The 23632-nt window shown below is 38.0% G+C and overlaps 1 protein-coding gene across 2 annotated transcripts in view; it reads right to left on the bottom strand.

Moving 5' to 3' along the window:
- Positions 1–23632, bottom strand: part of PCB (Pyruvate carboxylase) — a 50210-nt gene that overhangs the window by 12444 nt on the left and 14134 nt on the right. The window contains exons 2-6 of one of the 2 annotated variants that reach the window (XM_074176186.1): positions 20131–20642; positions 16800–17063; positions 11290–11648; positions 8382–8874; positions 1475–1507 (exon numbers count right to left, since the gene is read on the bottom strand). In XM_074176186.1, the coding sequence (XP_074032287.1) occupies positions 1475–1507; positions 8382–8874; positions 11290–11648; positions 16800–17063; positions 20131–20608 (1627 nt within the window). In that variant the 5' untranslated portion in view covers positions 20609–20642. The remainder of the gene's footprint in view (positions 1–1474; positions 1508–8381; positions 8875–11289; positions 11649–16799; positions 17064–20130; positions 20643–23632) is intronic. The other variant, XM_074176187.1, reaches the window with a different exon arrangement.

The following is a 23632-nucleotide window of genomic DNA, read 5'->3' as shown; positions in this document are numbered from 1 at the left end:
TGACAGAAATAGTAGGTATTTTTTCTTAATCAAAATAATATTTATTTTCGATGGCTATTATATAAACTATGTAGTATATAATGTGAAGGTTCCGAGAAGTTGTAATTCTTCTACTGAATTAATAAACTTATGAAGAAAAAGGATAAAAAATATCTTTCGAAAACTGAAACCAGGCAGGGTCTTATTCATTTTTGTAAGGTCTGTCAATAATGTACCGGGAATTGCATAAATCGGGACGTATGTCGCTGGTTGGATCGGTCTCGCGAAGCTTGTGTTTTTCAAAACGGTCGGAGGCTTAGCTCCCTTGCAACGTATGCTATTTATTATTTCGGGTTGATGGTTTATTCATTACTCGTTCATGGGCGGTGCGTTTGAGATTTGTTGATGCAGGATACAGTGTGGTACGTACTACGTAGTGAGTGATAGTGTTTTTTCCGACATATTATGTATTTATATTAAAAATCAATGGTAAGGTTATGATACCTATGCATTTTTAGAAAAAAATAATCATAATTATTTGTCAATATCTTTTAATTCATTGCGATGAATAACCTCAAATTTTATGGGGAGGCTAAGCCTCCCTTGCCTCCTCTGACGAGCCGCCGCTGCAGTCGACAAGCTTCGGAATAGCGCCTTTCACAGTGTTATGCATTCGGAATACTTGCCAGATGAGACGGTAACTAAAAAATATCATCTTAGCGTTATGCGGCGTTGAGGAAGCAAATTCGTCGGAAAATACCAGATATGTGGAAAGAAAACTCACGGATTTTGCACCATCTCATCAGAATATCATCGTGAACGAATTTCTAGCCAAAAACTCAACAAACCTTCTGAAAAGACACCGTATTCACCTGATATGGCTCCGGTCGATTTTTCTTTTTTCATAACTGAAACTACCATCTAGAGGCACCCGTTTTCAGTTGACAGTTGAAAATGAAATGAAAGAGAATTCGCAGCGAGTATTGAAGTCGATTTTGCGTTTTATTGGCCAATTCCAGGTACTTTTTTGGCATAATAATATGTGAATTCTTCTTTATTTGTTTATGACATACTATAAACAATTGCTAAAATATTAAGGTATTCAGATTTTAAATGCGACAAATGAGTTATCAACAGAAGAGTAACAATTACCTATGATAACTAAAAATGAAATAATCTAAGATAAATAAATTTTATTAATATGAAATAAATTGAATTGAAAAACTGCTTATACAAAAATATGAGTGAGTATACAAAAATTAATATAATAGCCCACCCCTTTCCAATTATAACTCCGTTTTTCACAGATACATGATATGAAAAGTGATATCAAACACTTTTGAAAACTGGTGGGCTATCATTGTTCAATGCACTGTTCCAATTTTCAATGGCATTCTAAAAATTACGAACATTCACCAAACACCAGATCAACGTTGTTATATACATTGAAAATTGAAGCACGACGAGAAAAAAGCAACATAAAAAATATACTAACTTGAATCTTGCTGGGGGCTCTTCGCTAGGTACTCTGTTAAAGAAAAAAAAAACACAAGCGTGCAATTAATTATCTATAAAATCAACACATGCAAACATAAACGCTTAATAGCACTACAATAACTTCAAAATTGTTGGATAAGTAGTAATAACGGCATTGCTTTGTTAGGTATATTTTATTTCGAAAGGGAATGGGTGTCTCACAGGGTGTTACAAAGTAACATAAACACCGTTTTGAAACGGTATGTTAACATATACAAAGTGACTAACTTTTAATATTATCATATTTCTCATTTACTGACTTTTAACTTAAATTGATTGAATTTATACACAACCTACTGACTAACGTCTACCTAATTTACGCTTTATACAGGGTGTTAATCAAGTATGTACCATAAATTTAACAGACGATTCTTTAGGTAATTTTAAGATGAATGTTCATATAAACATGGGTTCGCAGATCCTTCGTTCTCAAGATACAGGGTGTTAAAATAAAAATTGAAAAAAGTTATTCCTAAATATCTCAAATATCCTTTACCTAATTTTGTTGTGTTTTGGCAATGGTATTTATAACATCAAGGAGCTAATTTAGCCCGAACGTGATTCAATTTATCAAGTCCAGTGGCGTCTTGAGCGGGATTTGAACGAATATTTTTGACTTCAAAATTATGGAATTAGCAATTAGAAATACAACTTTTTTGTATCTTCTCGTACCTTGCTTAGTTTTTAAGAAAAAAAAGTCGACCTAATTGCATATCCCTGGACCTCACAAGGAATGATATGGCGAATTAAATGTTTCTTTTGGAAATTATTATTTTTACAATTTTTCATTACTGATTATGTAACAATAACAACAAATATTAAATAACATTAACGTCTAGACTAACGAATTACACTAAATTAAGTGTTGGAAATGGTCTCCTTCGGTTTCAATACAACCGTCTAGCCGCCGCATCACTGAATTTCGCACTCTTCTGAAAATACCTGGCGTATTTTTTATTATGTCACATGAATTGATGATTTTATTCCGTAAATCCTCTTCACTTTGAATAGCAGTTTTGTATACCAACGCTTTGAGGTGTCCCCAGAGAAAATAATCTAAGGGATTCATTTCGGGCGAGCGAGGTGGCCATGGGTATGGGCCTGCTCTCTCAATCCAGCGATTATGGTAATTTTCATCCAAAAATTGCCGTGCCACTACACTAAAGTGCGGTGGAGCACCATCGTGCATGTACCACATACGGAATCTTTCCATGACTGGAATTTCTTCTAAAAGTCCAGGTAAAACAAATTCTAAAAACCTTCGGTATTCTTCTCCATTAAGTCTAGGGGGAAGGAAGTGAGGCCCAATGAGATGGTCACCGACAATTCCAACCCAAATATTAAAAGAAAACTGTTCTTGAAAATAATTTTCTATCAAGGCGTGTGGATTGTTTTCGGCCCAGATGTGATTGTTGTGGAAGTTAATAATTGAATATCGAGAAAAACAAGCTTCATCTGTAAACAATATTTGACTTAGGAAACCTGGATTTCTTCTTATTTTACCGCGTAACCAATTAGAAAATGCTAGTCTTACAGGCAAATCTCTGGGCAACAGAGCTTGCACACGTTGCATGTGATAGGGATATAGATGCTGGGCTCTTAAAATCTGCCACAATGTGACATGGGTAATATTCAGTTCTTCAGCTATTTTCCGAGTGGTATGAGGATTTACTTCAATGTCATTTAAAACAGCTTCTTTGATTTGAATTGTTCGTACCGTTGCAGGCCTACCAATGACAACCGTCGATCTTTTAAAGCTGCCTGTTTCAGAAAGTCGTGCATGGAGACGTACAAAAGTTCTTCTATTAGGCACTATTGCAATGCTGCAATCGTTTTCCAAGGCAACTCCCTTGATTATTATTCATGGTTTTTTAAGAAAAGTGCGAAATTCATGATGTGGAGGCTAGACAGTTGTATTGAAGCCGAAGAAGGCCATTTCCAACACTTAATTTAGTGCAATTCGTTAGTCTAGATGTTAATGTTATTTATGTTTATTTTCAAAAAAAACATTTAATTCTCCATATCATTCCTTGTGAGGTCCAGGGATATGCAATTAGGTCGACTTTTTTTTTCTTAAAAACCAAGCAAGATACGAAAAAAATTCAAGAGACAAAAAAGTTTTATTTGTAATTGCTCAATCCGAAAAAATAATGAAAATTGCACAAAAGTCAGTGACGTACATTTTTAAGTCAAAAATATTCGTTCAAATCCCGCTCGAAACGCCACTGGACTTAATAAATTGAATCACGTTCGGGCTAAATTAGCTCCTTAATGTTATAAATACCATTGCCAAATTACAACAAAATTTTAATTTTTATTTTAACACCCTGTATCTTGAGAACGAAGGATTTGCGGACCCATGTTTATATGAACATTTCGTCTTAAAATTACCTAAAGAATCGTCTGTTAAATTTATGGTACATACTTAATTAACATCCTGTATAATAACAATTTGAATCATATAACATTTTACTTCAGGTAAAAACTATTCAAAAATTTGAACAACTTATATGTTCTTTTATTCTTTGGGAAAAGGTCCTTCCGGTTTGGCCAATATACTTGTGATGCACTGTTTGAAACCTTTGGCGTAGTAATGCAAATTACTCTTGTAATATTTGGCCAATATGAATTTTTAGTCAAGAACCATAAATCAAGAAACACAAACTTTTTCACCTGAAATTATCTCATATTTCAATATATTGTCACACATGTTATTCTTATAAACATTAACACTGTACTACGACTGATAAAACACTTCTTTTGTATCGGGGTGTGTGAATTTTGTGACTCCCTGTATATTAATTGATGTCAATTAGCAATGCCGTTAAAACTTTAATAAATAAATGAATGAATGGATGGATGATAATGACTATTATTTCTTTGAAATTTTATTTCTTTCTTTATAGGAAAAGCTGCTGCTCTTTATACCATCACCGAAAGCTAAGTTGGTTCATTCACCAATAATATCCATCACATATCAGCTTATCATTTTCATCACTTCGAAACAATAAAACTAGTGTACCCGACTCTCGACCCGATGGTCGTGACTTCGTTTCTCCCTGTGACCAGATGAAATAATATACAGGGTGTTCCTTAAACACATGCTAATATTTAAGGAGATAATTCTTAGACCCATTTTAAGAAAAAAACTTCCTATGGACGTATGCCCTAAACGCCTTAACTTTTGAGATACAGGGTGGCAAAGTTTTCAAAAATAATCAGTTTTTTAATAATAACTGAGATAGTTTTGTATACATCTTTGGCATATTTGGTACATATGTTCCATGCCTCAAGGCGCATTTTCTGATGTACACAAATTTGTATTTTTTCAAACAGTGGCATCTCTACAGGTTTCGCATTGAATATTTTTGGGGAAAAAGTACTACGCCAATGCTTTTTTTTCAAAATAAAATCATTTTTAAAATCCTCATTTATTTTTGAGAAAATTTGATCTCCTGGTATTTCTTTGTCCGACGCATGATTTTCACTCAAAAAAATAAAAATCGACAGAAAGCAAATTAAGAAATTAGATCAATTCTAAAATGAATGAGAATCTGAAAATTGCTTCATAACGCATTACCAATTCCCTAATAATATTTGAAAACATAATCTGCAAAAAAATAAATTTCTCACAAAAACGAGTTTTATTTTATTTTGTGACAGTAAGTCTAAACGAATAGCACAATTTTGTTAATTAGTAATAATACCAAAACTGATTATAAAAATTGTTGGAAGTGGCCACCTGCACTTAGTATGCATGCTTCCGCCCTTCTACGCATGGAATTACGCACCCGTTCAAATATTCCCGGCGTATTTCGTATAGTTTCACACGAGGCAACTATTCGCTCTCTTAAATCTTCTAAAGTATCAACGGGAGTTTTATACACAAGAGTTTTAAGGTGACCCCATAAAAAAAATCTAAACTGTTGAGATCGGGGGATCTTGCTGGCCATTGCTGAGGTCCTCCGCGACCTATCCAACGATTAGGATAAACTGTATTCAAATGGTTTCGGACAATTACACTGAAATGAGCAGGGGCGCCATCGTGCATGTACCATATTCGATCCCTTAACGCAAATGGCACATCTTCCAGTAACCCAGGTAAGTCTTCTTCGAGAAAGTGTAAATAAGAACGACCATCAAGGCGTCCTGGTAGAAAAAATGAGCCTATTAGATGATCACCTATAATTCCTGCCCATACATTAACCGAAATTTGGTGTTGGAAATGGGTTTCGGTTATTGCATGGGGATTTTTTTCAGCCCACACATGATTGTTATGGAAATTTTGAATGGCATTCCGAGAAAAATTTGCTTCCTCTGTGAACAAAATTTGTGTCTCAAACTGCGGATTTAGTGCAATACTTTGTAGATACCACTGACTGAAGTTCACACGCTGTGGAAAATCTCTGGGGAGTAATGCCTGCACTCTTGAAATATAGTATGGGTATAACAAAAAATCAACCAAAATACGCCAAACAATTTGATGACAAATTTCCAGAATTCTAGCGATCTTCCTCGTACTCGTCTCAGGATGTTCCTCAATTTCTTGCAGCACCGCTTCCTCAATTTCAGGAGTTCTTACTACACGAGGTCTACCTTCCGGAGTCCCTTTCTTGAAACTACCAGTTTCCCCAAGTCGACGATGAATATTTGAAAAGGTTCGGCTATCTGGCAAGGCACGATTAGGATATCTTTCCTGATAAATGCGCCTGGCTTCTGTTGCATTACCATCGGCAAGGCCATATACGTAATGCATTTGCGCCATTTCTGCATTCGTATAATTTACCATATTTACTGATATTCAGAAAAACAGCGGACTACCAAAATAACTTCAATAACACTTCAAAATCAATCAAAACGCGCTGTGACAGTTTTTAACACCAACACCTTACTTTAAACCAACATCAATATTAGCTACTGACGTTTGTACATACAGAGAATTCGTTTTTTATTGCTATGGTGGGTACGCTGTTTTTTCTGATTTTAATCTTTAAAAGAAATCACATATCGACAAACTCCATATTTCCAAGAGGTGCAGTAAATAAATTCTGCTACACGTCATTTATTCCAGGATAACTAAATTTATGTTTTCAAAAATTATTAAGCGGTACTGCGTTATGACGTAATTTTAATTGAGAACAGTGCATCTGACAACAAACAAATACCTTTTAGATCCTCAATTATTTTGCAACAAATCTGATCTCTTAGTTTGCTTTCAGTCGATACCGCATCAGATTTTTAAGGAGTTTATCCTTAAGTAAAGCGATTTTTAATTTTTTGAGCGAAAACCATGCGTCGGACAAAGAAAACCCAGCAAATCAAATGTGCTCAAAAATGTATGGAGATTTTAAAATTAATTTTTAATTCAAGATAAAGCAGTGGCGTAGTATTTTTTTCGCCAAAAATATACATTTCAAAACTCGCACGTACGCCACTGGCAGAGAAAATAAAGAAAATTGTACATCAGAAAATGCGCCTTGAGGCATGGAACATATGCACCAAATATGTCAAAGATGTCTACAAAATTATCTCAGTTATTATTAAAAAACTGATTATTTTTGAAAACTTTGCCACCCTGTACCTCAAAAGTTAAGGGTCTAAGAATTACCTCCTTAAATATTAGCATGTGTTTAAGAAACACCCTGTATAACTCATACTGAAGACGTGAGCTGTTCCAAAAAGTAGATACTAGCTTAGCCTGTCACTTCAATCTGCTCACGGCTGTAAATTGAAAAAAATGACATTGTTTTTAGGTTGTTTCAAAAGTTTGTCCGTTTTAATGCCATGATCTATAGAGAATGTTGTACTCTGTGCGTTGTTGTCGTTCTTTTTTTCCAAATTTAATTTTTTCAGCTTATTACTCTATGATGTCGTTGAACGACAAAAAATCAATCAGGCATTTGAAGATGAGTTCCGAAGTGTCCGAGACATTTTAAAATTGAAAATACCGGATTGGGAAGAACTCATAGAACTGATAACGAACGAGGAAATAAAAATAAAATTCAAAAATGGATACAAAGAATTTTGGCTACAAAATCCAATCCCGTAATTATAACCTGGATTGTGATCCATCGTTCAACGATCTTTGATAGCATTCCTATCATCGTATTTGTGTGAACATAGATTTAGTTCTGTGGCAACGTTGCTAACTAACGCGGTGACTTACGGCTGTTTTTTGAGTAAATTCGAGCCTGATATTAACAAACTTTACCCTCTTCAGAAAGTCTCATTTTCACATGACACACATAATTTAATTATTAAAATAACGACTGCCTCATCCACCATACTCCACAGACCTCTTGCCAACCGACTACCATCTTTCCAAGCATCTTTCCGATCACTTTTTCACCGGTAGAACCTTGGCCAATCAGGACCAGGCAAAAGCGGCCTTCGTCGACTTCATCGAATGCCGAGCACTCAATTTTTATGCTGATGTAATTAATCGACTTGTGTTACGTTGGCCAGAGTGCACTTATTCAAATGGTGGTTACAAGTATTTCGATTGAACTGAATAATTATTCACTGAGACATTGCAGTTCAAAGTAGACTCATAAAAACGGACAAAACATTTGAAACAACCTGATACAAATAAAGTGAATGATATTTTTTAATTAAATTGCTCTTCTATTGAGTTTCTAATTGCTATAAAGCTGTGCTTGCTCTTTTATTCAACCTTTTTTTTTCAAAATATGTTTCACTGAAAAAAATATTTTTTTAAGCCAAGGCGTTGCTTCCCATCCAAATCGTAGATGATGAACTGACACTATGTCAAAGATGTACTTCTAAGACAATATCACAAATTTTTCAAACGAAACAGATATTAGTTATCACAAAATAAATAACCCCTTCACCCCCACCACACTCACCATGTGACACGCTGGGAACATGTGGTTTGATATCGGCAGGCTTCAACCCCGTCGCCAGAGGGGTTTGCGCCCCATTGACCAACACTTCCCCCAAGTAGTTCAACAGTTTCTGAGCCCTATTCCTGGTGGGGGCGAATTTGAACAGCTGCGGATGCTCATCGATGAAGTAAGTGTCTACGGAACCGTTCAAAAATTTCTGGTTCTCCAGCACGTTTAGCAAAAACGGAATGTTGGTTTTGACCCCTCTCACTCGGAACTCTCTGAGGGCTCGGTTCATCTTGGCACAGGATGACTGTAGGTCTTTCGAATGGGCGATCACTTTGACGAGCAGCGAGTCGTAGTAGGGAGAAATTATGGCGCCCGCGAAAGCAGAAGCGCCGTCCAAACGGATACCCATTCCTTCTCCAGAACGGAATACTTCGATCCTTCCGGTGTCCGGCTGGAAATTCTTCGCGGGGTCTTCCGTGGTCACTCGACATTGGATTGCGAAGCCCTAAACAAAAATATATGGTTATCAGCAGTATGAACTTTTCGCTTGAACTTTATTTTTTACTAATTATAATGTATGCTTTTGTAGAAAGTCAATCCTGTTTTTGATCCAATCAATACGAATTGTGAAACCATTCGAACCACCAAAATTCCACATTGACACCAGGAGAGACAAAAATTATAGAGGCGAGCCTGAATCGGCTTACCGCTGTCTGAGCGTTTATTCGGATTTGCAAGATTGGTACCCAAAACCTCCATGTCAAGTTTTCGGTGGCCCACCCTGTATATTGTCATACATGTTATTATTATAAATTGGTCTTCTTTGGTTACAATCTCCAAACGTTTCCACTGCAACTGCGGCAGTCATCTCCAGTGATATGATCAAAGTACTCTTCTTGACGTGTCAACTGAAACTTTTTCAATTGGGGATTATGGTGGTTGGGGCAGAACTTTTGGGTGGTGATTTATGAAGCGTGCGAGCATTGTCATGGAGCAAGATCGCACCTCTTCTGTTGACCAGTGCTGGCTGTTGCTGACACTATTTTCGGTATATTTCGTCGATTTCTTCACCATAAGACTCTGCTGTGATGTCTGGCCCAGCTGCAGAAACTTATAGTGAGTCACACCAGCCACTAGCAGAAAAATCGAATTTGGATAAACATCAGCAGAATCAATGTATAGAGTACCAAGTTATCTAACAATCAGTATATTGAGTTATGAATCTACAAAAACCAAAGTCATTTAAACGGACAAAACTTTCAAAACATCCTGTAAATAAATGTATGCAATAGATATTTTTTCGCGTGAACTTAAAATGTTCAAGAAATTAGCTGTTATAGTATTTCCAATACCAATTGGAACAGCACAGAGAAGGAATTCCCGCCTCGACATAGGCGTCGGCATATTATTTTTCAGTGGTAGTTTGTCAGTTACTTATTCTTACAATCATAGCAATTGATCACCCCATGAAAAAGTTAGCTCAACTGAACTTTTGCGCCATGGGTAATTATGAAAAACTTCGAAATATAAGGTAGTTGATTTCCGAGTCGAAAATTCTAAAATACAATTAAAACACAAATAATCACACCAAATTCTCGTCAAACATATATTTACAAAATAATAGAGGCCAACAAAATTGCTAGAAAAATCAAAATTTTTCTTCACTATATTCGGATGAGGTGAAATCATCATCAAATTGAATAACGATCGGCTTTATGGAACATTGCATATAATATTTGTTCTCTTCTTTCTTAACGTGGGCCACACAGTTCTTCCACACATCATTCACCACTCGCCTTATATTTTCAAGCACCACAGCATTCAAAGTCAGTGACTGATTACATTTCCGCAAGCTTTCTTTCATTGTGGCCCAAACCATTTCAATTGAATTGAACACACAATAGTATGGAAGCAAACGTAAGAGAATATGACCACGTGTTTCACACGTGGTCATATTATATACTCTTTTTTGAAATTACGTTGTTTTACGGTCGCCAGTAATACCTTTTTCGTTGGAATCTTTTCGGGTATTTCCATGTCATGATTTCGCATGAAATCAACAATATCTGCTTTTTTTGTGTTATTGTTTGGTATTGTAGTCAATAATCGAGAATGATACGAAGCGTTATCCATAACAATAACCGAGTTTGGAGGAATATTTGGGAGAAGCTGCTCACTGAAACAGGTTTCGAATAAAAGCGCAGTCATATCTTCGTGGTAATCAGCAGACGAATCTTTTATATTTTTGGCCGACAGAAGCAAAGCGATAGGTACGAAACCACTTTCATTCCCGGCATGCAAAATTATAACACGTTTTCCCGCTTTTATATCTATTGTTGACAAATTAATTTGTACGTAGTGGTTCCACTAGTTAATTATCGAAAAATCAATTGGGATAATCATCATTCAACAAAGTCCACATCGGATCAAAAAACTTTAGGTATATAAACAGCTAACCCTTGTCTTTAGATTCAGTATCGATTTGCTTCTCCTGAAGATGCTAACCTTGTTAGCGAAACGCGCGTCGAGTGCAAAAATATCAGTTTGGTGTTAGGATAATTGATCTCTAGAAAAAGTTTTCAAAAATCGGTTTGCAAAACCACTCACTGCCTCACCTAACCCCACGAACACACGGCACTGATAAAGAAATATTGTGAAACGGACAAAAATTAGTATTCAGCCAGTTCAGCTTCGTCAACTACATTTGATAGTACGTTTACTACCTATCTGGACGACTAGGACCCACAGGCAAGAAATGTTTATGGCTGTACCAGGGACGCTTTGAACATAAAAGCACTTGTAGTATATACATTTCCCATTTGCCGGACAGTGATTATCAACACCCCTCGTAGTACTCTTATTTTTATTGCCGTTCCAATTGGGAATGGATAGACTATACTATGATTTTATTAATACTCACATCATGCTTGATTGTTTCCTGATGAATTCCTAGTTCGGGGAGAGTCATTCCTTCCGCAATTCTAATCTGCGACTGTACCAAGTCAATGCCTGTGATTTCTTCGGTAACTGTATGTTCCACCTGCAATCTAGCATTCACTTCGATAAAGTAAAAATTGCCCTTTTCGTCGCATAAAAACTCAACGGTACCGGCATTTTCATATCCCACGTGCTTCGCCAACTTCACCGCCAAATCGGTCATTTGATCCCTGATTCTGGTGTCCAAATGGGGGGCTGGTGCTATCTCGACAACTTTTTGGTGTCTCCTTTGCACGGAGCAGTCGCGTTCGTAAAGATGTACCACATTTCCAGCCTTGTCACCTAAACAGATGATATAGTCGAAGTAACCTTTATTGTGAATACTTAAAGCTATCGGCATCTCAAAGGCGAACTAGTCCACGTGTACTGAAGAATTGGCGGTTCATATTGGATAATATTTACTAACCGAGTTTTATGATTTGCTGAAGAGTCATTAAATTAAATTTGGAAGTCATGTTAAGGTCACGAATAGAAATCGGGGAAGGTTATCGTCGTCGTGTTCAGTTCAGGAACTGATCGCGATTTGAGTGTTGAAATTCGATATTGGTGCAGTTATAATAACTTAAAATTTTTATTATCTGTTTAAAATGTGGCGTCCTTGGACAAGAACTAATAGTAATAACAAGTGTGATAACAACGCAGACTTTTTCCTGTGTAGTGATTCCAATAGCGATGGTGAACAATGCGAAAAGAGATACCAGTGAATAAGATTCCGATGCCTTTGAATATTTAAACACAGAGAGTATGTTTCAACGTATATAAGAATCTGCATCTCAAGTTTGGTTTCGAGGGAAACAAACTATTACAAGCAACATCAAATTTGACCGAAATTCATTTCTCAACTGTACGTACGAAACTTGGTATGACACTCACGACATAGTTACGAAAGGGTGGACTGATGGTTCGAGAATGTGTACGCCTAACATGCTTGCAAACAAAGGATCGCGACTAATCATTGTGCATTGCGGGGGAAGTAAATGATAGGTTCTGAATTTTTTGAAATTATATGGAAAAAACTTGAGGACTGCAATGTTGACTATAATAAGAACATGGAAGAAGACTGGCAGAAAAGGATTAAAAAAAGTAATTTTAGTTGGAAAAGACTATATGAAGATTGGACACTTCCATATCAATGGTGGAAATAAATTCATTATTGATTTAAATGACGTCAGTGATAGTGAAACGGAGAATATGGAAGAGGAATTATCAGAAGCTTTCGAAGAAAGTTTGTGAAGTGTTTTTGAAGCGATCAATTTTATATATATATATATATATATATATATATATATATATATATATATATATATATATATATATATATATATATATATATATATATATATATATATATATATGTGTGGGGAACTGTTGGAAGGTAGGTTGCACTATATCGTTTACTTGAACTATACACAGAAGGTCAAACGTATTTTCATATGCCTTCAAGCATGTCAATCACCAAAAACGTGTTTTAGTTTGAGCAAAATAATTATGAATCGATTTTTTGAATAAGTTTCAACATGTACTTGACAAAAGCAACTAGCAGCTAGAGCCAAAACTTCCAGACTAAACGAATCACGAACAACCTCACCTTAACATCTTCAGATGTAATAATTGTGACCACAGCAGGGCGTTGGATTGCATTAGGCACGGAATTTTATTGGGCAAACTGTCTCGATACGGAATCCGTAGTGTCACTAATGGACCAAGGTGCAAGGAGGTGCTGGATTCCCAAGCACCCAATTTTTATGCTGACGGAATAAGTATTCACTTATTCAGTTTAAAGTAGACTTATTAAAATGGACAAAATTTTGAAACAACCTGATGATGATCAGTTTTTGGATTGTGATTAACTTCAACCCAGTACAGAAATTATCCTGATAAGTCAAGGCAACCAAACTTCAATATTGAAAGACGAAATATAAAAAACAGTAACATAAATAGGGTAAAACTTTCCAAGACTAAAAAGAAAAACAATCCTACAAAAATTCACGAAGCCTGTTGTTTTCAACAACAAACGGATGTTTTTATAAGTGACCCTTTATGACCTTAACAAATTTATATGAGTTCTAGCAAAGAAATTCTGCGTCATGAATCCCATGACTGTGCATTGAATGAAAAGTACGAAAACGTGCAAAAATGTTAGTTGATTCATAAAATTCCGCCATAAATCTTATCAAGTTGTTCGAAAACAAAGTCCATAAGAAACCAGAATTAAGTCACGAATTCAGAAAATCAACACTTCATTTATGTGTTTTGAATAACAAAATTATTGCCAAAATACAGATAAACAAGAACAATAATGATTAGCATAATGAACGCTTAGCAATGCTGTGCTTTTAAAAATTGTTTGAAATGACAACTTGTGATCGATTAATGAATATCCTGTTTGTAAGTTTATTATTAACATGGATATATCAAAGGTACCTAAATCAGACGAGACAGCCATTATACAATTTGTGGAATTGCATTGACTTAGTTCACATAATACCTAACAAATTGGCAACAAAGAGTAACAAATATCCTGGATGAAAATACAGTCGAATCTGATGTAAAAATAAAAAAATGGTGTTCCTCAAAGCAGTATAACAGGCCCAATTTTATGTATGCTCCTAATGAATGATATCTTGCAAATATTGCAGCATCCTGTTGATATACCCTGCAGCATTACTAAATATGCTAAATTATACAAACTTGTCAGATACTATTAGTTCTAATTCAGTAGATTCAACTCAACAACTAAGTTAGATTAGATTGTCGGGGAGCTAGCCCGTGGCCTGATTCACTGCGACCTTTTCAGATATATAATAATAATATCCGTTCTTATCCCCAAAAGCGGAGATTTGTCGATTCCTAAGAATTACAGACCGATAACATGCTTGAATTCGTGTTATAAGTTGTTCACAAGCATCTTATACACACGAATACTCACCGCAGTTGACGAGTGTTCGAACGGATATATGGGCAGAGAGGGTCGAAGAGAGGAGTCGCTGAATGTAAAGAGAACCTGCTCATCGATAGATGTGTAACGCAGGACTCGATACAATATAAGCGTAACCTCTCTATGGCCTGGATCGATTACCGTAAGGCATTTGATACAATTTCGCATGAGTTCATCTTGCATTTGCTCAGATGCCTTACGGTACCCGACAACATAGTGAGATGCATTAAACAACTGATACCACTTTGGCGAACTCGCTTCACCATAACATCTGGTCAAGCCAGAGTTCAAACAGGGTGGGTCACTTTCAAAAGGGGTGTATTTCAGGGTGATTCCCTCAGTCCCCTTCTCTTCTGCATCTCACTATTGCCATTATCCGTTGCGCTCAGAAATACTCGAGGGTATAACTGTGGCACCTTCGGAAACCGGAGGCATCTGTTTTATATGGATGATCTTGAACTTTATGCCTCTGGAGAGAAGGATCTCCATCAGTCCTTGAGGGTGGTGGAAGAGTACACGCATGCTATCGGTATGAAATTCGGGATAGACAAATGTGCAATGGTTCATCTCAAAACAGGACGATGCGGGGACTACGAAGAGGATGTGCAGCTCGTAGATGTAAGCATCTTACACCATCTGGATGCCGGAGAGACGTATACTTACCTCGGGGTGGAACATCGCCACTCACAAGAGGTAACTGCAGTGAAAAACTCTCTCCGCGGCAAGTATCAGCACAAACTTCGACAGATCTGGTCATCGGAACTGTCGGGGAAGAACAAAGTTGCTGCAACAAATATGCTTTCCGTTCCAATCTTACTCTACTCGTTTGGAGTAGTGAAGTGGACTCGGGAGGAGCTGTATCAACTCGACATAAAGACCCGAAAAATGATGCATCTCTATAGGAGTTTGCATTCCAAATCGTCCGTTCCACGGTTGTACTTCCCCCGACAACAGGGAGGCCGTGGACTTTTGAGTTTGGAGTGTCTACATGACAGAATGGTGCTAGATACAGCCTGTAAAGTCGTCAGGAGTTCGGATCCCCTTCTCTGCATGGTCCGTGACCATGAAAGAACAGAAATTGGAGCATTTCTCCTTAGGGCAGCTACCCGAGCAGCTGATGAACTCGGTATAGTTTTCGACTCTGAACGAGGTGACTACAACTCTGTCACCGAGTTGGAACCCGTTCAGCAAAAAGCTCAGATAAAAGCCGCAGAGATCACCTTACTTCTGCGGAGAAACAAGGATATGCCACTGCATGGGGTATTCTTCAATAACATTGTAGACCTTGGCTTATCAAGGCGCCTGACGTTCGCTTTTCTCAGGTCGAGTGGGCTGAAGTCGGAAACTGAGGGGTTCATCATGGCTTGCCAGGATGGTGTCTTCAACACCTTAGGCTACCGCAGTTGCGTGATGGGTATAGAGGTTCCTGACACAAGGTGCAGGGCCTGCCGCGAGGCGCCCGAGACCCTAATGCACTTGCTATCAGCATGTCCAGCATATGAGGTCTCGGCCTATATCCATCGACATAACGCGGCCCTAAGAGTGCTATATTACCATCTACGACACTCTTACGGTATTGACGAGACACCGGTATTGCTCTACGCTCCGGGGGATATTGTTCATAGACTCTTTTAGGAATATTCTTTTGGTATGGCCGATGTGAGTTCTGGAGCGGATAGAACATGGTATTTCGTATTAGCATTGTGCCTCATTGGGTATAATATCATTAGGTGTTTGTAGAAAAGTGAAAATTCTATTATTGGCTGTGAATACTGTTATTATGTCGTGCCTCTTCAGAATTCGGCTTATTTTGTCGTTAACTCCATGAATGTAAGGGTGGTCAGCGACTTGGGATGTGGAATATGGGTTTGCTGAAGTTGAACGGATCTTTGGTTTTGGTAGTCGGGATAGTCGTTTTAGTGGAGGACGGATATGAGTGCGTCCAGTACCTTGGATCTATTGTAGCTGTCAGCGAGTTTTATAGATTAGTGTGTGAAATAATTCAAAACAGAATTCAACTGAGTAGGATAATGATGGGAGTTAGCACTAAGGTAGCGGTTGGTATGTGTCGGTTTTCTATGAAAAGGGGGTGAGAAGAAATTGTTGGATTTTGTGATAAGAACGTCCTGGAATGTGAGTTGGTTTTTATTTTTGGCTCCCATTGTGAATTTTAGGTCGAAATCTAAATTTCTGGATGGGAAGTCATTCCAAATTACGTATTTTGCAAATTCTGAAGCAAGAACTGAGATTCCAGAGCAACATATTTCACCCAATATGTGGCAACCGAAAAACATCCCTCTCATGCCTATTGTAAGGCTTTTCTGAGTACTAACTGGGAAAACTAAAAGCTTGGGCAATATCAGCAAATTTGAAACAAATGTAAACTCTCTCCTCATCGAAGGAGAACCTACGGTAGAATCATTTCTGAACTATCCACTGTTTTCCACAAATATTTTCCTGTAAAACACTCTAAAACACTCATTATAGTCACTTACCCAATAACTGAACCTCAATGTGACGGGGTCTCTCGATGAACTTCTCGATGAACATCGCCCCATTTCCGAAGGCACTCAACGCCTCAGAAGAGGCCCTTTGGAAATTTTCTTCGACCTCGTTCATATTTCTAACGACCCTCATTCCCCTCCCTCCACCACCGTAAGCGGCTTTGAATATAACCGGCAGGCCATGTTTCACGCAAAACTCCTTTGCTTCCTCTTTAGTTGTGATAGGTCCATCGGTTCCAGGAACTATAGGCACTCCTGCAAAAAATAATCGATCCATGAACTGAGTGTTTTGCTAATACGCTGAAGGCAAAAAGCTGTCATCAATGGAAAGACTTATCAAACTGTCCCTTGTCTAGGTTTCTGGCCACACTGATATGGAGCTGCTGACTTCCTTGTACGAATGGAAGGACGCTGCAAGCGGTTCCATCGGACCAGAACCTGTCATTGGTATCGCTTTAGACTTCGAAACACTGAATACCTAGACTACAAGAAAAGTTTTAGACTTGCTAACAAAATCTATCAAGATTGGTCTATGGCAGAAGTTACCAGGATTCGCCTTTGGGGGTTCTAGTAGATTGTCGAATGAACCAGAAAGACTCATCAAATTATCTCTTGTCTAGGTTTCTGGCCACACTAGTATGGAAGGTAATCGAGCTGCTGACTTCTTTGTGAGAATGGAAGGACGCTGCAAGCAGTTTCATCGGACCAGAACCTGTCATTGGTATCGCTTTAGACTTCGAAACACTGAATACTAGACTAAAAGAAGAGTTTTAGACTTGCTATCAAAATCTATCAAGATTGGTCTATGGCAGAAGTTACCAGGATTCGCCTTTGGGGGTTCTAGTATATTGTCGAATGAATCAGAATGACTCATCAAATTGTCTCTTGTCTAGGTTTCTGGCCACCCTAGTATGGAAGGTAATCGAACTGCCGACTTCTTTGTGAGAATGGAAGGACGCTGCAAGCAGTTTCATCGGACCAGAACCTGTCATTGGTATCGCTTTAGACTTCAAAACACTGAATACTAGACTACAAGAAGAGTTTTAGACTTGCTAACAAAATCTATCAAGATTGGTCTATGGCAGAAGTTACCAGGATTCGCCTTTGGGGGTACTAGTATATTGTCGAATGAATCAGAATGACTCATCAAATTGTCTCTTGTCTAGGTTTCTGGCCACCCTAGTATGGAAGGTAATCGAGCTGCTGACTTCTTTGTGAGAATGGAAGGACGCTGCAAGCAGTTTCATCGGACCAGAACCTGTCATTGGTATCGATTTAGACTTCGAAACACTGAATACTAGACTAAAAGAAGAGTTTTAGACTTGCTATCAAAATCTATCAAGATTGGTCTATGGCAGAAGTTACCAGGATTCGCCTTTGGGGGTTCTAGTATATTGTCGAATGAATCAGAATGACTCATCAAATTGTCTCTTGTCTAGGTTTCTGGCCACCCTAGTATGGAAGGTAATCGAGCTGCTGACTTCTTTGTGAGAATGGAAGGACGCTGCAAGCAGTTTCATCGGACCAGAACCTGTCATTGGTATCGCTTTAGACTTCGAAACACTGAATACTAGACTAAAAGAAGAGTTTTAGACTTGCTATCAAAATCTATCAAGATTGGTCTATGGCAGAAGTTACCAGGATGCGCCTTTGGGGGTTCTAGTATATTGTCGAATGAATCAGAATGACTCATCAAATTGTCTCTTGTCTAGGTTTCTGGCCACCCTAGTATGGAAGGTAATCGAACTGCCGACTTCTTTGTGAGAATGGAAGGACGCTGCAAGCAGTTTCATCGGACCAGAACCTGTCATTGGTATCGCTTTAGACTTCAAAACACTGAATACTAGACTACAAGAAGAGTTTTAGACTTGCTAACAAAATCTATCAAGATTGGTCTATGGCAGAAGTTACCAGGATTCGCCTTTGGGGGTACTAGTATATTGTCGAATGAATCAGAATGACTCATCAAATTGTCTCTTGTCTAGGTTTCTGGCCACCCTAGTATGGAAGGTAATCGAACTGCTGACTTCTTTGTGAGAATGGAAGGACGCTGCAAGCAGTTTCATCGGACCAGAACCTGTCATTGGTATCACTTTAGACTTCGAAACACTGAATACCTGAACTACCAGAAGACTTTTAGACTTGCTAACAAAATCTATCAAGATTGGTTGGTCTATGGCAGAATTTACCAGAATTGGCCTTTGAGGGTTCTAGTGTATTATCGAATGAACCTACTTACGTTGAATCTAACCTAAACCTATACTATGGTACACCATTTTTGATTCTTCTAAAACTGGATTTTTCAGTGTCGTTTTTTCTGGTGAAAGCTGTCGCTTTTTGGAATTTCTTCCTAATGTTTCGCTCGCGCGAGTAACTGGCTTCTTCAGAGGTTTAAACATCCTGAGTTTATCTCCAATGACTGGATGTTACAGCTGCGTAAAGCGTAATTAAATTGACTCAGGTAGTGTTTTTTTTGAACAAAACACAAGCTCTAAAGGAAAATCCTTAAAGCAATGGTGTGCCTAATCCAGGTAAAATTTTTACCTGGATTAGGTAAACTGAGTAAAGCGTGTTTATGTTGACCCAGTTAGTTTGGTGTGCCTAGATTGGTACCTAGATTAGGCGAATTGTCAATAACATTCGTCGACCCTTTTCTACCTGCCGTCATGTTGTTTGCCTTTCTCGAACTTCTTAGATATTCAGCTGAGGTTCAAAGCTTCTTCTTTTCTGTTGAAATAATCCGTGTGTTTGTGGATCTCTATTGCCTCCCGTACCAATTGGGTGTGGTATCCCTGGTTGGGGAGCAATGAGCCCCGTGTTTTCAAACAGAATACTGTGGTGTTTCGCCACAGCCGACTTGTCCGTTTGGCCTAGCCTGCAGTTCCTTTCTTGCTCCTTCAGCTTTGTTCCCATGGATTTTTTGGTGGTTCCTATGTATACCTTCCCACAAGTATACGGTATGCGATATACCCTTGCTGTTAATAGTGGGTCTCTTTTGTCTTCAGCCGACCTAAAACTTTGTTGTATCCTCTTGGTGAGTTTGAAAACCGTTCTTATGTTGTGTTTCTCCAAAAGTTTTCCATTTCTGTCTGTGACTCTAGGGATATATGTTAGATACCCACGTGCAACCATCTGAGTCTGCTCCCCGTTTTGAACCGTGGAACTCTTCAGTTTCATGGTCTTGTTGATCTCGGGTACACTGTATTCGTTCGATACAGTGTAACTGATTCTATCCTACAAATCACTTAAACATGATATATTCAAAAGGAGAATCATCTTGAATGTCTTATAACAAGGTAAAAATCATCGGAATCGTACTCACCGGCAGCAATAGCAGCCTCTCTCGCCGCAACTTTGTCTCCCATCTGGTACACCACCTTTGGCGAAGGCCCGATGAATCTGATTCCTTCATCGATAACTGCTTGAGCAAAATCTGACCTCTCGGACAGGAACCCATATCCAGGATGCACGGCATCTATACCATTATCTTTACAAATCCTAATTATCTCGGGTATGTTGAGGTATGCCTGTACAGGGGGCAGTCCCTCTCCTACCAAGTAACTTTCGTCGGCCTTCAGCCTGTGGATGTGGGATCTGTCTTCTTTGGAATAGATTGCTACAGATTTTATTCCCAGTTCGTTGCACGCTCGAAACACTCTGACGGCTATTTCTCCTCTGTTCGCCACCAGGACGCTCCTAATCGGCTTGTATTCTACTTTGGTGGAGTAGTTCCATTTGGGGTGGTGTTTTAGGGTTTTGAAGGAGCGCAGCAGTGACTTTTGGTGGAGCCGTATCAGCATGGTTGGTCAGATTTTTTCTAGTTGTGTGAAAGTCCTGGAACAATAGAATATCAATATAACTATGGAAATTATAACAGTTGGAAAGTTCGTAGACTAACATAGAAAAAATGTTTTTTTGTGCTAACAACGTAGCTTCCTGATTGCTTCCCAACTGCGGCAATGGAATTAATTACTGTTCTGACCCCTCTAGACCTGTAAGCCTAAGAATTAAGTGGGGAATGGAAAAAAATATATACAAGCGTGGTCCAAACAGAACTGGCTGGTATCTCAATCGTCACAAAAGAAATAACCAGGAAATGACTTTCTGGCAAAAACATAATCTGCACTGATAGCAGACAATCCCTATTAGCCTTAAACAGACAACGGGTTACCTCAGGGCTAGTACTAGAGTGCCACCAAGATTTAGCCAAAGTCTCGGTAGATAATAACATTATCCTGAGGTGGGTTAAAGGACACGATGGGAGTAAAGGTAATCGCATTGCCGACTCTTTAGCCAAGGAAGCGGCTGGACTAAGAAGTTTAGGACCAAGTGGCACCCACGGCCTGATGACTTCGACAATTGCGAAACTAGTCAAATGTTACACCCATGCTCAATCCCTAAAGAGATGGGATGGAAGCAAAGGATGCAGTCTTGCCAGGATCACCCTGGACGACCCTGGGAAGCTGGCGCCGAAGAAATATCTGGCGATGACCAGGAAAAATATACGCCTTACAGTAGGATTTCTGACTGGCCACTGTCAACTAAGGAAACACCTCCATAATATGGGGCTAGTGGATACACCTCTATGCAGGATGCGTGAACAGGATGATGAGACTGTCAGGCATGTCCTGTGCGAGTGCCTTCCTACTCTACAGATACAGATTGCTTCCCTCATTTAATGATCTCTTTGAAATACTCCTCCACGGCGATATATATCACTCACGTTTCATTATTTCATTTGTTTCGCAATTCTTCCGATAATTTGGTAATATAAAGATAAAATCAATTAATCTTAATCTCCAGACGTGAATATTGATAACAAAAAATACGAGCACAGGAATACATCTTGATGAGTAATATTTGCTGATATGTATTAGGTACCCAACGGTTTCATTTGCTTTTATTTTTCTACGTTCTATTAATTTTCAAATGTTATTGTGATAATCTTAAAACATCGATGAATGTATTTATGTCATAGTTACATTTTGTTTATTACTATTATTACGTATCTATTCAAGTGTATTTATTTATTTATAGATTTCAGTTTTCTCCCTACAAAGTAGTCCCCCTCAGATATAATACACTTGTGCCAAATAACATGAAATTGAGAAACTGAATAATTTACAAACCAAGCTTTCTTCTATAAAAATACATGAAAGAAATGAATGTTCTTCTTAGACAGTGTTATTCTCTCAGATCCAAACTTACATATAGGGATTGTGAGATATATTATAATGACACTAAAGTTTATGCAACCCCTTCAGGTTCTTGTCACTCCCATTAAAAATTTTCTTGGCAATTCCAAGCGCATTTTTGATAAAACAGTTAATAAACATACAAACCATGAAGTTTATGAAATCAAGCAAAGTAGGGGATTAGTTTCCAAATCCCCCTCGTAACACAAAATAGTTTCAACATGTGCATCTCATCAAAGGAATTCTTTGTTCTAAATTGAACGTCTTCCAATGAACCCACGGTTTTTATCTAAAACGAGAATGCTCACTTTTCGCCTTTGAATTGGTCCAACAAGTGACCATTTTTCCGATGTTCATAAAACTTTGGAATTAGGTTCTATTTACCCCTTACTTGATCCTGAAGAGGGTGGATGTGACCCCTTCTTAGGTGTGATCAAAGTTTCATTAAAAATAAGTCCGGAAATGGATAGACCGACTGACTCTAAGCAACCTTTGGTCTTTTTTTTTAATCTTTTCAGACGCTACTTATTTTATTTAAAAAAAATTCCTTGGTAAAAATATAGCTCGAAGTGCATAAGAAAACCTTTATTTCCAAAATTTTTGAAAGTCCCTAACATCAAAACTAAGCGAGTTGTGGCGAAAATACCGTTGGTTTCTTTGTTTTTAGCGGCAAAAAATATAAAATTATCCAGTCATTGAAAATACTCGTTTCCACTCCACAATTCACTTCATTTATATACGTAGTTGATCAAAATGTAGGGTAAATGTTAAAATTTTGCGGGCTACAAACTTTCGATTAGCGATTTTTTTATTATCTTGAAGTCTACATAACCCCACTTTCAAGTTTCTCAATGAATCCCTGAGATCAACAACATGTACAAAATTTTTAGGAACAATGATTGATTCCCTTTTCACATGGCGAGAACACATTGAGTTTACATCTAAGAAACTGAACCAATCGTATTACCTAATGAAATCACTGAAAAGTAAACTAGATACCAAATCTCTACTAACAATATATACGCGAAATTTCACTCCATAGTATGTTGTAACATTGCTGCATGGGGGTTAGCCACTGAAATTGGCAGGATATTTGTGAAACAAAAGACACTGTTGAGGTTAATTTTCAACTTTGATTACAGAACGTCATGTAGGGAAATATTTCAAGAGAATAAAATATTAATTGTGGCAAGCATATTCATTTCAAAACCCTTGATTCCCATATTGATTTTAATTCAAGAGCTGTTTCAGCCTATAACTGCGTGAACGCAAGCGAGACATAAGTGGAACCACCTATTGGTGTGACACCCAACACTGACATAAAAACTTGGCAAGTTGAGTTGGGTGTCACACCAATAGGTGGTTCCACTTATGTCTCGCTTGCATTTACGCAGTTATTTTTATTAAGTACTTTTCTTAGTTTTTCACATTTTGTCTTCAATCGAGGACCACCTGCCCGGTACTGACGATGCCCAATAAGCTGAAACAGCTGTCTACTCTTAAATTGAAATCAATATGGGAATGATCAGAATGGTACTTATTCATTTTCATAGAATTATTTTCCAGCAGCTTGACTGCATTAACCTTTCTCGATCTTCAATAACTTCTAATTATTATATGCGAGCGCTT

The sequence above is a fragment of the Leptinotarsa decemlineata genome, unplaced genomic scaffold (genome assembly GCF_025532065.1).
Source record: "Leptinotarsa decemlineata unplaced genomic scaffold, Ldec_3_MD MMD2_tig00001621_RagTag_RagTag, whole genome shotgun sequence".
NCBI lineage: Eukaryota > Metazoa > Arthropoda > Insecta > Coleoptera > Chrysomelidae > Leptinotarsa > Leptinotarsa decemlineata.
This window is presented reverse-complemented; position numbering and strand designations above follow the sequence as displayed.